The sequence below is a fragment of the Mytilus edulis genome, unplaced genomic scaffold (assembly GCF_963676685.1).
Source record: "Mytilus edulis unplaced genomic scaffold, xbMytEdul2.2 SCAFFOLD_654, whole genome shotgun sequence".
In the NCBI taxonomy this organism is placed as follows: Eukaryota; Metazoa; Mollusca; class Bivalvia; order Mytilida; family Mytilidae; genus Mytilus; species Mytilus edulis.
The window spans coordinates 17,797-33,453 of NW_027268966.1; the positions used below are offsets into that span (position 1 = coordinate 17,797).

Here is a 15,657-nt window from a genome sequence, read left to right on the forward strand (position 1 = left end):
ACCCCGCCACATTCTGTATAGGCCTTTCCCAAGTCAGGAGCCTGTAATTCGGTGTTTGTCATTTGTTGCTGTGTAACACATTTGTTTTTCGTTCCGTGATAATTTTGTACAATAATTATATAGGCCGTTAGTTTTCTCGTTTGAATTGTTTTACATTTGTCATTTCGTGGCTTCAAGTTTATAGCTGACTGTGTGGTATGGGCTTAGCTCATTGTTGAATGCCATACAGTGACCTATATTTATTAATTTCCGTGTCATTTGGTATCTGGTGGATAGTTGTCTCATTGGCAATCATACCACATCAAAATATCAGTAAGGTGAAAGTGGCATGAAAATATCATAGGTGTAGTTAATGCACAATTTAGTTCCATTTATCGTTGAAGGAAAATGAGGCAAAATAAGTACTTGCATCAATAAGTACTTCCATCAAAACTTAAACAAAAGCCAAGAATAATTCCATTATACAAAAAAGCAAACTGGGGCACAATTAAACAAGAAATTAACACCTTATATAAACATCTCTCTGAAAATCAGCAACATCTTTGTGTAAATGAAATGTGGAACTGTTTTAAAACAACAATAACAAAAGCAGTGAAAGATCACATCCCACATAAAACAGCAAAAACAAAGGACGGTCACCCATGGGTCACAATGGAACAAAACGGCTCATTAGAAAAAGAGATAGACTCTATAAAAAATCAAAAAAATCTGGTAATACATCAATTGCTAAAAAATACAAAGAGGTTAAACACCAGGTGCAAAAAAGTATACGAAAATCATACTGGGAATACATTGAAAGCATCATATTACCACCACAAGATGAAACAAATTTTGGCACTATGAAAAAATTTTGGACCTACATTAAACATAAAAAAAACTGATTATAGTGGAATTACTGAAATCAAACAAGATGGCAAACTCCTAACTGATCCACTACAAAAAGCTGGGGCACTTAATGCACAATTCCAGTCTGTATTCACACCAGCATCTAATATTTCTCATACAGAATTTGTCAAACAGTGTAATATGCCACAGAATACTCCTTTTCCACCCATATCAAAATTAATAATTAAAACAGAAGGTATACAAAAACTCTTACATAACTTAAATCCGAACAAAGCAGCAGGACCCGATGAAATTAAACCAAGATTTTTAAAAGAACTTTCACATGAAATTGCACCCATACTTACTATTATCTTTGAGAAGTCAATTAAAACAGGCGTTGTTCCAGATGACTGGAAAACTGCCCATGTCTCTCCTGTATACAAAAAAGGCCAAAAATATAACCCTGAAAACTACCGTCCTATATCACTTACATGTATTTGTTGCAAACTTTTAGAACATATTGTAGTTAAACACATCATGAACCATGCAGATAATCATAACATTTTATATCCCCTTCAGCATGGATTTCGCAGAGGTCGATCCTGCGAAACACAACTACTAGAATTTATAGACGATGTCTCACTAAACATGGAAAACGGTAAACAAACAGATATTTTGGTCATGGATTTTTCTAAAGCATTCGATAAGGTTTCACATTCTTTTTTAACTAATAAGCTTCATCATTACGGGATACAAGGGGAATTAAATTACTGGATACAAAATTTTCTTAGCAATCGCAAACAGGCAGTAGTTCTAGAGGGGGAAAATCTGAGTATGTTGCAGTTGAGTCAGGGGTTCCACAGGGGTCAGTTCTTGGACCAAGTCTCTTCTTGTACTATATAAATGACATTCCAACTGGTCTAACATCTACAGTACGTTTATTTGCAGACGACACAATAGTTTATTTGGCAATAAAATCAAACTCCGATGCATTAACATTACAAAAAGATCTAGACAAACTGGCATCGTGGGAAACTACTTGGAAAATGGCATTCCACCCAGATAAGTGTAATGTAATTTCAGTCACCAGAAATAAAAAACCAATCACATTTAACTACACATTACACAATCATTCATTAGAACATGTAACAACAGCAAAATATCTGGGGGTCACCATCAGTTCCAACCTTAAATGGGATGTGCATATTAACAACATATGCAAGAAAGCTAATAGCACACTAGGCTTTCTAAGGAGGAACCTGAACATAAGTTCAACATCCATTAAAGAGCAAGCATATAAGTCCCTAGTAAGACCATCACTAGAGTATGCTTGCTCTGTTTGGGATCCATACTTACAACAAGACATAGATAGCATTGAAAAAGTTCAAAGGAGGGCTGCACGTTTTGTTACCAACAAATACAGAAACACCTCAAGCGTTGGTAACATGTTACAACATCTTGAATGGCGCAGTCTCTCTGACAGAAGAAAAGACTCCAGATTGGTAATGCTTTACAAAATTGAACACGAAAAGGTTGCAATCCCTAAAAATAATAAATTAATTCCTCAAAAAAGACAAACAAGACATTCTAATTCGAACAGCTTCCAAATTCCATCCTGCAAAACACAGTACAGAAAAGAATCATATTTTCCAAGAACTATTACCGACTGGAACAAACTACCAGATAACATTGTAAATTGCACTTCAGTAGACTCTTTCAAATCTTCAATCTCAAAGCATCAATATTAATTACAACATCTTACTTTATTATACAAAACATTTTATATTTTTTAATTTTTCATATTTTTTTTTTTTTTTTTTAAACTTGTACATTTTTTCAATCTATGTCTTGTTGTAAGTTTTCCTCCTGTGACATAATCTTCAATTTGTTGAAGGCGGTCACTATATGGTAGAAGTAGAAGTAGAAGAAGGTATATACTATTGATCACTTATTTTTTATCTGTTTACGCATGTAGTTTTTCCCGCCACACATATTTTTTCCAGATCTCCCCCCCCCACCCCTCTTTTTTCCCCCAATTTTTTTTTTTAAATTAGAAAATATATTCATTTATTTTCAAAAAGCAAACACCCCCTAGTTTGGTCAAATATGAACATGCAGCATTGCTAATTGAAAAGATCAAGATATGATTTGCGTGCGTTGCGGTCTATTTCAAAGATATGTCTTTTCGGTTTGTTTGGCCATTCCAGTTTCCTGTCGAACTTCCGGAATATGTTTTGACATTTCGAAAGTACAGAAAATAACAACGAAAGTCGAAAAGGATAAGTAAGTTTTAATTTTAAAGGGTAAACGTACGCTGTAAATCATTTCACTAAAACTGAATAAGTACATAATGCTAACTATCACTTAGGCTTTTGTCAGATGCGATACTCTCGGGGGAGCAAAGAGAGAGTCATGGAGTTGGTGTGGACCCTTGTCGGTATCCGGTCGTTCCGGCCCCAAACCGATCCGGCCCAAAGTCGATCCGGCCCAAGTCGATCCAGCCCACGTCGATCCGGCCCCAAGTCGATCCGGCCCCATAATAAAATAAGAAATAACAATATTGATCTTGGAGGAATTTGTGACACAGTATAAATGGAATTTGCAAAAAGTGTCCACTGGAACCTATTAAATTTAACTCATAATGACTTGATTAATCAAATCATTAGTCTATAATTGGTTTGTTTATTCAACAATTGTCTGATGATTGTGAACTAAGGTAATGCCACTTGTAATCACTTAATTAAATCAAATCCTGATTAATTGATCTTCTGGTTTAGGTTGGCGTATATAATAATTATAAATTGTATTTTTTTCAGGTAACATCACAGGCTTCTATTTTTTTTTACCGTACACCTTTAACATTATAATAAAAATCATAAACATTTATGAATTACTTTAATATATATCTTTATTTTTATTCCTTATAAATATATTTTTTTATTGGGGCCGGATCGACTTTACATTTGGGCCGGATCGACGTGGGGCTGGATCGACGTGGGACGGATCGACTTGGGCCGGATCGACGTGGGGCCGGATCGACACGAAAGCTTCTTGTCCGCAATACAAATCAAAAGAAAACCATTAAAACGAAAGTTTTATGGGAGCAAAGAGATGAAGAGAAATACAGGGAAACAATCCTAAATGAGTTGCTTCAAAAATATCTTCCAACACTGGACATTGATAAACAAATAGATATTATCTCAAATTCCCTTCTTAACGCTCAACAACAATCCATTCCGTCAAAAATTACTCAGCTGAAAGGCCCTAAATGGAAAGCTACCCCTGAAGTTACAGTCTTACTCAGGATGTGTAAAGTTATTTACAACAAATGGGCAGACTTAGGGAAACCAATTGGCCATCCCTTATCTCTTGAACTAAAAATCCATAAAAAAAAGCTTCGTCAACGTCAGCGAATGGAACAAGCCATCGATAGAAATACCATCCATAATAAAATTATGAACACCTCTAGCTCACAGATGTTCCACAGACTCATCAGAAGAAATTTGGGTGGTAACTCCCAATCTGCAATAAACTGTATAAAAACTGATGAAAATGAATATCTTTTTCTGGCTAAAGACCAAAGGAAAGCTTTCGCAAACTATTATGAAGATTTGAGTGCCCCTAAACCGGAACAATTTGATGATTTATATGTAAATTTATGCAAAATTCGTCAAAAAGAAATGTTGAAAACACTCGAAGACCAGGAAATACCGTCTGACTATTTTACATCAGCTGATATAATCAAAGCCATTGAAGAATTAAATATGAATAAAAGTCCTGATGAATTTGGATTATGTGCTGAACATCTCAAATTCTCCAAAAATGAAATAGCTCCTTATCTTACAAAACTTTTCAATAACATAATAGAAACTCTAAAGACTCCAGGCACTTTCAAGACTGGCATTCTCTTCCCCGTTTTAAAAAAGGACAAGGATCCCTCTGATGTCAACAGTTACCGTGGTATTACAGTAACCCCAGTCATAGGAAAAGTTTTTGAATACTGCATTCTACCTAAACTCAATCTGCAAAACATTACGAACTTACAATTTGGCTTCACTAAAGGCCTAAATCCTCTCATCTCTAGCTTCATTATATCGGAATCAAAATATGATCAAACAAGGAAAAACAGTGAATTTTATATGGGTTTCTTGGATGTTAAATCAGCCTTTGATGTGGTACAGCATGACATTATCCTAGATAAATTATTAGACTTAAATATTCCTTCTTTCCTTTGGCTGGTAATTAAAGATCTATATTCTAATCTCTCAACAAAAGTGAAATGGCAAGGTGATCTCAGTGAAAATTTTTCGGTCCACCAAGGTGTACGACAAGGTGGGATTTTGTCTACTCATCTTTACAAAATATTTGTACAAGACCTACTTTTAGAATTAGAAAGAAACTCTCTAGGTTTAAATACTGGAAATATTTTTGTTGGTACTCCTACATGCGCTGATGATATGGCTTTTATTGAAACAAATAGAGACAATCTTCAAATTATGCTCAACGTTTCGGAAAGATATTCTAAACAACATCACTACAAAATTCATCCTACAAAAACAAAAATTGTTACATGTGGAAAGGTTACAAATGCTGACTGGACTCTATACGATACTCCGGTTACATTTTAATGTGTAAATAGTACTTTTACTTGGAGATAATCCTTGGTGTTCCTTATAAAGGAAGCTTATACGGAGAGAAGAAGAAGAAGAAGTTGTATATTGGCATACTATTTATGCTATTTTGTCATATTTTGTTGTAAAATGTCGAGCTGACTATACAATCTAATGCTAAGATAACAGTTCTTGTAAGTTTTTATGTCTTTTATAAACTATAATTGGATGATGATTAAATATGGTCACACATTCAGGGTTTTGTGAAATAAGATGCCAGTGTTTCATTATTATATTTTTAGTTTCTGTATAGTTGGGTTGAATTTTGTTAACATTACTAGTGGTTGCTCCAGTTTCGCTGGGTGATGTGTTAGCTAGTTTTCCCTTTCTGTATTTTGTGTTTGATAAAAAAAATATCCTTGTTTGAGCTTCTAACTGTTTTTTTTAAATCACTTTTGCTGCTTGTGTTTCTAAGATACATGTACCTCGATTCTTCACCATTGATAAATCCTTTCAATGAAAACACTTTTTGGATATGAGCTGTGTCTGAGCAGATATTGATATGTTTCAGTTGGTTTGTCAATTGATATTGGTTTTAATGTCTTGTATCATACTGTCTTCTTTAAAGAATCTTTCTCCTTTGTATTATTACATGAATTATGAGTGTCTAAGAATATATATTGGATTTGAGCTGTGTTTGTGCAGATATTGATATGTTTCAGTTGGTTTGTCAATTGATATTGGTTTTAATGTCTTGTATCATACTGTCTTCTTTAAAGAATCTTTCTCCTTTGTATTATTACATGAATTATGAGTGTCTAAGAATATATATTGGATGTGAGCTGTGTTTGTGCAGATATTGATATGTTTCAGTTGGTTTGTCAATTGATATTGGTTTTAATGTCTTGTTACTTGTATCATACTGCCTTCTTTAACATGTTTAAAGAATCTTTCTCCTTTGTATTATTGCATGAATTATGACAGTGTCTGAGAATATTGTTTCATTGTCAAGGAATATAAGTTCCTTCATAATAAAAGTTTCAAAAGGAATAAATATTATGACATAAACAAAGTTTCTAGTGGAACTTCTGTTAGGGGGAATAAATATACGTTGACATCATTACAGGAAAATTAGTAGGTGATCTTCAACTATCATTATCAATTTGTTTCTCTGTGTTAAAAATGGTAAAATGTGTTCAAGTATTAACAAACATTGTAAGGTCTGCCAACCCAGCAAATTCTGATCAGCACATAGGCATGTCCAAGGTTTCATGGTAAAATTTAATGCTAAAAATAAATTCATAGTTTTCTTGAATAAGCTTAAGCCGTAATAGGCGTAGTCATACTTGCTTGGATCACGATTTGTGGCTTCTAGTATTTCCTTAAATGAAATTCAAATGTACATATTTTTTGCATCAAATGTTATTAGGTAGCAGTCTTGTTGGGGTTTTATATTTTCAATTGACTTAATAAAACTATAAGAGTAATATAGAACCCTATCTCAATTTGTATTTGGACTACTCTAAATTCAAGTCACAAAGACATTGATATTTAGAAGTATTTTCTAGTCTGAAATTTTAATTCTTCTTGTCATGCATAATATGTTATTCAGTATGTTGTTTTAGTATCAATAAAGTTCAATTTGTTGTTTTTCTGTGTGTTAGATATACTTCAGGGATTACCTCTAAAAAAAGACTACCTACCTACCCACTTCCAAAATGGTTGGTAGGAGAAGGGAATCAAAGATATTTTTAATTGAATCCTTATAACAGAGTAGTTTTTTAATTGATATAACAACTTTCTTTTCCTATTTGATATACAATTTTATTTTTTCATTATTGTCAGATATTAAATTGGTTTTTTTTTTTCTGAAAAGTGACTAATATTATTGTGCAACTAGATATGATAAAATTAAACAACTTTGAATTTGAATTGTTACTTTAATTGTATACCAAGGTACAATTGAACAATTTAAAAAAAAATAGATACATACATGTATATGGCCCTTTGTATTATACATGTTATAGTAAAATAAAAATATTGTAGCACGGCAAGTAAACAAGCATTTCTCGTTCAAATCTTTCCCCTTCTTCCTCTCAGTTTCAAAAAGAGAAGTCACTTTAGATGAAAGATTTTTTTTGATTTTAAAATACTTGTCCAAAATGCTGTGTCCCTTGACATTACCTATATGTGTTATTTTAAAATGCAGAGTGCAGACATATTTAATATAATTCACAATTGTGCTTTCTTTTGAATTTAGAAAATTAAAAATGAGCTATCCATACCAAGGCAATCCAGGATATGGAGCTCCCCCTGGTGGATATGGACCACCCCAACCAGGTTACCCACAACAAGGAGCACCACAGCCAGGCTTTCCCCAACAAGGAGGGTATGGACAGGTATGTAAACTGTGTAGGAGGAAATTGTCATGTGAATGTATGTACATGTATTGTTTGCTATGTTTTCAAGATATTTTATAAATAAAAATTTCCAATTCAAAAATTTCTTAATCCATTTAAATTCATTGCATAAGGCAATGAAATGCAAGCAACGGTAACAGTGAACATCTAATTTGGGAGTCTATTCATAGATAAAAACTAAAAACAAAACCTGACGCAAAAATAAAATTTGTGTCTGTTTGTTTTTTAGGTTCCATGCCAACAGTAGAGAGTGCGTCTGCTGCAGCTTATGGTACTTCCTCTGGAGGATATCCAGGTCAACCAGGTCAAATTGGATTTGATGTAAGTACCACTGCCTAGGTAGCTGAATATTGTTACTTAAAATAGATCAAACTAAAATGAATAATTTATTTTTACTATACATGTGTTACAGAGCTTCTTGAGACCAAATATTATTATTTTCTTTATATATGGTGTAAGATTTCCATGTTGAATAAGATATAAAGCAGAAGAAACATTTAGATTATGCATTCAATAAACAATGCACTTAATCTTTTTTTATGGACCCCGCAACAAAGTTGTCGGTGCCATATAGTTTTACCCTTTTCCGAAATTCTGAAATTCAGTAATTCTGAAATTCCGTCATTCAGCAACAAACCATTATACGGAGTTTTTTTTCTAAACGCCTTCAGATATTGGGTTGATTTTTGATATGTGATTTACTCATGATGAGTTACAGATCAAGTTTAAATTTCGTTCCACTCCGCTAATTTTTGCCAAAATCAAGGGTTTACAACTTTGAAAATTGTTGAAAATCACAGTTAAACAGACTTTTCTTCTATACACCTCCAGATTTTGAGCTGATTTTTTATATGTGAGACTACCATCATGTTTGTGTCCACATGTGTTATTGAAATTGCAGATTTGTCAACTTTTTGAGACAGGGGCCATTCGTGTCGCTTTGACACATCTAGTTTTAAATATTTTCTTTGTATGCCTTAATTTCAGCGAATACCACAAGGTCCAGACCAAAAGCCAAGATGACAACCATTATAAAACATTGATATGATATTTAGGTTGGCATTTCTTCATCCAATTTTCTGGCTATCAGATGATTAGTTGCCAGATGATAATTAAAGAACCTCTTGACCAAATCTACTGAAATTTAGCACAATTTCATTTACCATCATGATCAAATACATCTGAATTTGATTTGATTGTTATGACAGTTACTGTCTCATGATTTATCTCTCTTACTTCTTTTAATTTGTTTTCTTCTGTTTTTAAATGGAAATAATAATTCAGCTTCATAAAATGTTTTTTGAAACTAAAACACAACCATAAAATAATACAGCTATTTGATGGTTTTGACGTTTTCAGTTCAGTACCAATGCCCTTGGTTACCTTAATAATAACATTTTTTTTCTGGATTATAATTATATTTCCCTGACTTTAACATATCACTACTTTTCAAATAACACTAATATCATGTATCTATAATCATGATAATTTGCATACCAGGACATTCAAGAAACAAAATAGATGTGTTTGTCAACAGTTATGACCTTATTCATGTGTTATTTACCGTAACATTTTAATTTGTGTACATACTACTTGACCAAAGTTTTTGAAATATTTTAAATACAATTTATCCAAGTTTTGTTTTGTGATTTGTAACTTTACCATTGAAGATTATAAAGTCTTACGACCAAATTAACTGATATAATTTTTGTAGAAATTTTCAGAAAAACTTGAAGTTCATATTTGTCAGGGAGCTTTTCTTGAGCATATGTAAATTTGGCACTTTCTTTATGGAAGAAAATTGGCTCCCAGTATAAAAACTTTTATAGTGAATTTTATCATAAAGTTTTCAATTTTTCTTTTAAAATTATTTGTACATTTACTTTGAGTAAGACAACATTCGGTTTCCCTTGTAGAGTTGTCTCATTTGCAAACATACCACATATTCTTCTTTTTTATGTTGATACATGTGTATGGAAAATAACATGTAAATATATTTTAATTTTTACTTTAAACAAACAATAAAAAAAGTATCTATAAACTTGAAGGACAACATGTTGATGGATGTTTTGAACAAAATGTGTGTAAAATTGTGTATTGCCTGTATTTGATAAAAAGAGCCTTTTAAATATTTTCAGGTTGGTGGACCTCCCCAAGCAGCTGGTTATGGACCACCTCCTGTGGCCTCATATGGAGCACCACAACCCCCTCAACCAGCCATGCCTTCAAGTTATGGTCCTCCACAGCCTCAGTACCAGGTAAACCTAACGTCAATTAATGTAACTATAAATCTGACAAGTCTTCATTTTATTTTCTGCTGTCAGACATGGCGTATAGCAATCAATAATCCATTATATTTTAAATCACAGCATAAGTACATTAAATCTTTTCTTTATTTTATCATTATCCACAATATAGATCCTGTGTCCAAGCATTTCTTACAAGGGTTTAGTTTAAACATATTGTATTTGTTCAAGTACAAATTGGATAAGACACAAGTCAAACAGATTTGTGAAGTCTTCTCCATTTAACATTTATAGCAGTATAATACAAAAATATATGTATGAGCATGCATGTATAGAATGGTAAATATGGATCAAAAGATGGAAAATTGAAGAAAAAAAAAAATAATAATACAGAAAAAAAAAAATGAATATCTTACAAGGGTCTGACATCTATTCAATTTTCTCTCTGTTCTTGTATTTATAACATCAGCCAATGAAAGTTTAACCTTCAAATTTTTGAAGGTGTGTATTAAAGCCAATAAAACCAGAAGATTCTGAAAAGTCTTTAAAAAATTAGAAATTGAGGTACAGCATTTTCTTGAATGTCTTATTATGAGATGGTTTATTTACAGAGTTCTACACCTGCCTATGGATCTGCTCCTGGGTACAACCCTCCCCCTCAGGGTGGATATGGTCCCCCACAGCCACAAGGAGGATTTAATCCACCTCCCCAGCAACCAACACCTGGTTATAACCAAGGTTATCCACAGTCAGGACAATCCTATGGAGCCTCAGCCCCACCCCCTGCTGGAGGATCATATGGTGCCCCACCTCAACAGCAGCAGGGAGGTTACGGTGCACCCTCATCACAACCTGGTAGCTATGGTCAGCCAACATCACAACCAGGGGGCTATGGTCAGCAACAAAATTATGGTCAACCGGCTGGTCAGCAACAGAGTTATGGACAACAACAGCAACCCCCCCTCACAACAGTATGGTTCCCAGCAGCCACACTAGACCCTCACAGCCAGCTGGAGCAGCAAATGCATTTGTTCAGAAGGTAAGGGAGACAATCCTCATCTCAGCAAGTAAATTTATTCCTGAAGCAAGGGAAGTAACTCACTTCAAACCTGAGTAATCCAATCCCATATATTCTGTAGTGTAACCTAGTCATTATGTCTCTAACAAATATACTTTTTCTTAAAATTTCCAATAACTATGTACCAATGGAGATTTTAAATTATTGTATGTTATGGTCCAAGAAAATAAATTTGTGATACATGTAGTACCAAATCATATAATAAAAAGGAGAGTCTATTGTATTTATTTAGAGATGTTTTGCAAAATTTCAACACCAAAAGAAAGTCAACCTTTTTTTTGTACGACCCCCAACAATTTTTTGGGTTCATATATTGCTATGATGTTGTTGTCTGTGTCGTCAATCAAAGACACATTTGGTTTCTGGACAATAACTTTAGTTTAAGTGGATCTCTATGAAATTTTACAAGAAGGTTCTATTCCAAAAACCAAAGGTTGGGATTAATTTTGGGGGTTATAGTACTAACCGTTTGGGAATAAGGTTCCAAAAATAAGCATTTATGTAGTTTTTGTCGAGCCTGCAACTTTTGTTGCAGAAAGCTCGACATAGGGATAGTGATCCGGCGATGTCTGTCAGACAGTTTTCACTTGACCCTCGACCTCATTTCATGGATCAGTGAACAAGGTTAAGTTTTGGTGGTCAAGTCCATATCTCAGATACTATAAGCAATAGGGCTAGTATATTCGGTGTATGGAAGGACTGTAAGGTGTACATGTCCAACTGGCAGGTGTCATCTGACCGTGACCTCATTTTCATGGTTCAGTGGTTATAGTTAAATTTTTGTGTTTTGGTCTGTTTTTCTCATAGCATATGCAATAGGTCTACTATATTTGTTGTATGGAATGATTGTTAAGTGTACATGTCTAGCGGGCAGATGTCATGTGACCTTGACCTCATTTTCATGGTTCAGTGGTCAAAGTTAAGTTTTTGAGTTTTGGTCTTTTTATCTAATGCTATATGGCAGATTTTACAATAAGAAGGAATTATTGTTTTTTGTATCCATCAAAAAAAGCAATTGCTGAAACTGTGAAACAGACTGTGTAATGGAGTAATGCATTATGTTATTGAATAAAATGTGTCTTTCTGAGTAAATAAAAATAAAAATTACTCTGTGTTTGTGTTTTATGTTAGAATTAGAGGGTTTTCAATTTCAAAATATTGGACATGGAATAGACATCATGACCTACTTTACTGACATCCAGCTTATTTGGAGTGGAATTTTGAAGTATTATTTATAAGTGGAGCCTAATAACATGGACTTATATTTTAATAAAAAGTCTTCTTTTGTGTTTTTAATCATAACTTTAAGGCATATTTTTATTGGTAAAGGCTAAAAAAGGTAATTTAATAATATTGTTGCTAACGTCACGTCCTTTTCCGTCCATTGTGGTATGTCACGATCGCAATTTTCTTGTTAGTTCTCAGACAGCCCATTGTAGTTATTTTTATCCCGGGTTTTATAAATAATTGAAAATAGCAATCATATTAAATTTGGATGACGTAAGGGGGGTCAAAGGACTTGAGGAATCAATATCATTGGCTGTTTTATTTTTTGCGAACGTTACTGTTCGAGGTTTCCGTCCAAATCAGTGTCACGTGAGCAACATATATTTATATCTGTAACTCTCCTGTATAGGAGTTACGATATCGCCCTTTGCAGAAATAGATTCGGAGTCAGTTCCTTCACATGATGGGGAAGCAAAGAAGGTAAGTTGTATGTAATTTCGTTACAAGAGGACCTTAAATGTATTCCGTCCATCAAAAAGACGTTCGCAACAAAACATAATGTCATGATAGTAGATGTTGCTAATGTTACTATTACGAATTGGTTTCTTGTGTATTCATTTGATATAAAGTACACCTGCAAATGACATTCTGTATATTTAGAAATTCTAAACCAGACTGTAACAATTTTATTACTCCAGGCATATTTTAAACATCACTGTGTGCATACATTTTAACTTTTAAAGATGTTGTTGCTCATGTGACATGTCCAAATGTCACTAACGTTACTAATTTTTTGGTTTCTTGTGTATTCATTTGATATAAAGTACACCTGCAAATGACATTCTGTATATTTAGAAATTCTAAACCAGACTGTACAATTTTATTACTCCAGGCATATATTAAACATCACTGTGTGCATACATTTTAACTTTTAAAGATGTTGTTGCTCATGTGACATGTCCAAATGTCGCTAACGTTACTCATTTTTGTCTCCGTCACATTAGCAACATGAAAGTAGGAGACAGAACACAATACTGTAAAATCTGCCATATGCCATAGGTCAACTATATTTGGTGTATGGAAATATTTTATGATCTTTATGTCAGTCGAGCAAGGTTTTATTTAACCATGACCTCATTTTCACGGTTCATTGCACAGTGTTAAGTTTTTGTGTTTTGGTCTATTTTTCTTAAACTATAAGTAATGTGTCAACTATATATGTTGTATAGAAGCATTGTTAGCTGTACCTGTCTACCTGGCATGGTTCATCTGACCTGGACCTTTTTTCAAGGTTCATTGGTCTTTGTTTAGTTATCTTGGTTAATGTTAAGTTTATGTGACAGTTGTAATAAAGCTTAGCTTTATACTTAGGATTATCAACATAATATCAATGATTAGTATAGAAGGCGAGACATTTCAGCGTGTGCATTCTTGTTTAACAATAACTTGTGTGTAAGTGAATGGATCTCTCTGATATTGTACCACAAGGTTCCATATCACAAAGGCTTCCCTTTTAAGCCTAGACTTATACGAAGGGATGCCTGGGAATTGAGTATGGGGGTAATTGCTCAAAACATGCAGGGTTTAGGGACAAAAAAGAGGCATAAAACAAGCATTTTTCTAGTTTTTAGACACTGACAATAACTGTGTTTAGATGGATGAATCTCTCTGAAATTGAAGTTCAAGGTTCCATACCACAAAGAGAATGCTGGGATTAGTTTGGAGGGTAATTACTCCAAGGGGGGGAGTTTCAAAAAAGATTGGGGGGGGGGGGGGGGGATTCATATTTTTTTCTTCAAAATGTTTGAAATTTGAATTTTTTTTGTAAAACTCAGGGATCTCCATGGCTTGTTTCAAATGTCTTGCGCCATTGTCAAATGACCTGTGCCATCGTTAAATTGTCTTCCGCCATCGTTCAAAACTGTTATCGTTTTTTATAGCCAGACACCATTTTTTTAGCAATTATAATCAAATGCATGTAATTGCATAACCCTCAGGCTTTTTTTATATTATAATCCAATACAGTTCTAACGCCTGAGGGATATCCGGATTACGATCGCTAATCACTTGTTCCTAAGCTTGTACAGGTAGATCAACAAACCAGACAGGTGAATACTATCTGAAGATAGACGATTCATTTGACGAATTATTCAACTAAGTTTCTGCAAATGCTTATGATAAATTAGATTAAATAAATAAATTATAAATTATCCAGTTTAACAAGTCGAACATGTGCTTTTATTTTGACTTACGCAATCAGCATCCCCCTTTTTTAAGAAGTACAAAATAAGAAGTAAAATTAACAAATTAAACAAAACTTACCTAAGTTGAAGTTTGATGTTAATTTGGTAAGGTCCAATCTCCCAGAATAACATGAGTGAACAATCGATCACGTGACACAAATCAGACTTCAGAGGAAAAGTCAGGAAACTGAAATTCACATCCACTGGGAGGGCATAAACACAATCACGGGGCGGGCATGTTATTCTGGGAGATTGGACCTTACCAAATTAACATCAAACTTCAACTTAGGTAAGTTTTGTTTAATTTGTTAATTTAATAAGTCCAATCTACCCAGAATCACATGAGTCTTTAGAGTTCAGTTTTCTGTACTTTTATCATATTCTGTTATAACAAATTGAACTCCAATTCACAAGGTGTAAAGCATGGTAAAATTTTTGAATTTCCACCGTTTTGATATATATGTACAACTGTATCTTTCCAATAGTATTTGTAAAATATATATCCTTTATATACACATGATATTTACAACATTTATTTTCCATTTGAATTTAAGACTTCATTACTAAATGTACTGTCATTAGTAGTGGGTCGTTTGTAATGTTTTCTAAAAACACTATCTTTTCTCCATCCTGCTGTTCTTAGAATAGTATCTATAGGTATCTTACCACTCACGTAATAAGTACAAGCTCCTCTTGTGCCATGAGGCGAGAAAATAGTCATATCGATGCCTGCTAAAGCAAGAACTTTTTTAATCCAGCTAGCTATAGTACACTTTTTGACAGCTTTGTGCGGTTTTTGATGACTTACAAATATTGTGTTACATCATTTCTAAGTGCTGCTGTTCTTTCTAAATATTCATTAAGGTATACACAACACATATTCTATAATCTGGTTTATATGCCTCAATAAACAATTCTGACAACTGATATCCTGGTCTGGTTTGTTTGAGCAAATCTCCATATCTAATTTTTACATATGTTTCTCCTAATTCAAGGTTCCGAATGTCA

The 15,657-nt window shown here is 33.6% G+C and overlaps 1 protein-coding gene across 1 annotated transcript; it reads left to right on the forward strand.

Moving 5' to 3' along the window:
- Positions 1-3,055: 3,055 nt before the first annotated feature.
- LOC139509183 (calcium-binding protein P-like) lies at positions 3,056-11,159 on the forward strand. Its single transcript, XM_071296095.1, has 5 exons — positions 3,056-3,107; positions 7,696-7,836; positions 8,086-8,176; positions 9,994-10,113; positions 10,713-11,159. The coding sequence occupies exons 2-5, from the start codon at positions 7,706-7,708 to the stop codon at positions 11,142-11,144; spliced, it is 774 nt and encodes a 257-aa protein (XP_071152196.1). The 5' UTR covers positions 3,056-3,107; positions 7,696-7,705; the 3' UTR covers positions 11,145-11,159.
- Positions 11,160-15,657: the final 4,498 nt, after the last annotated feature.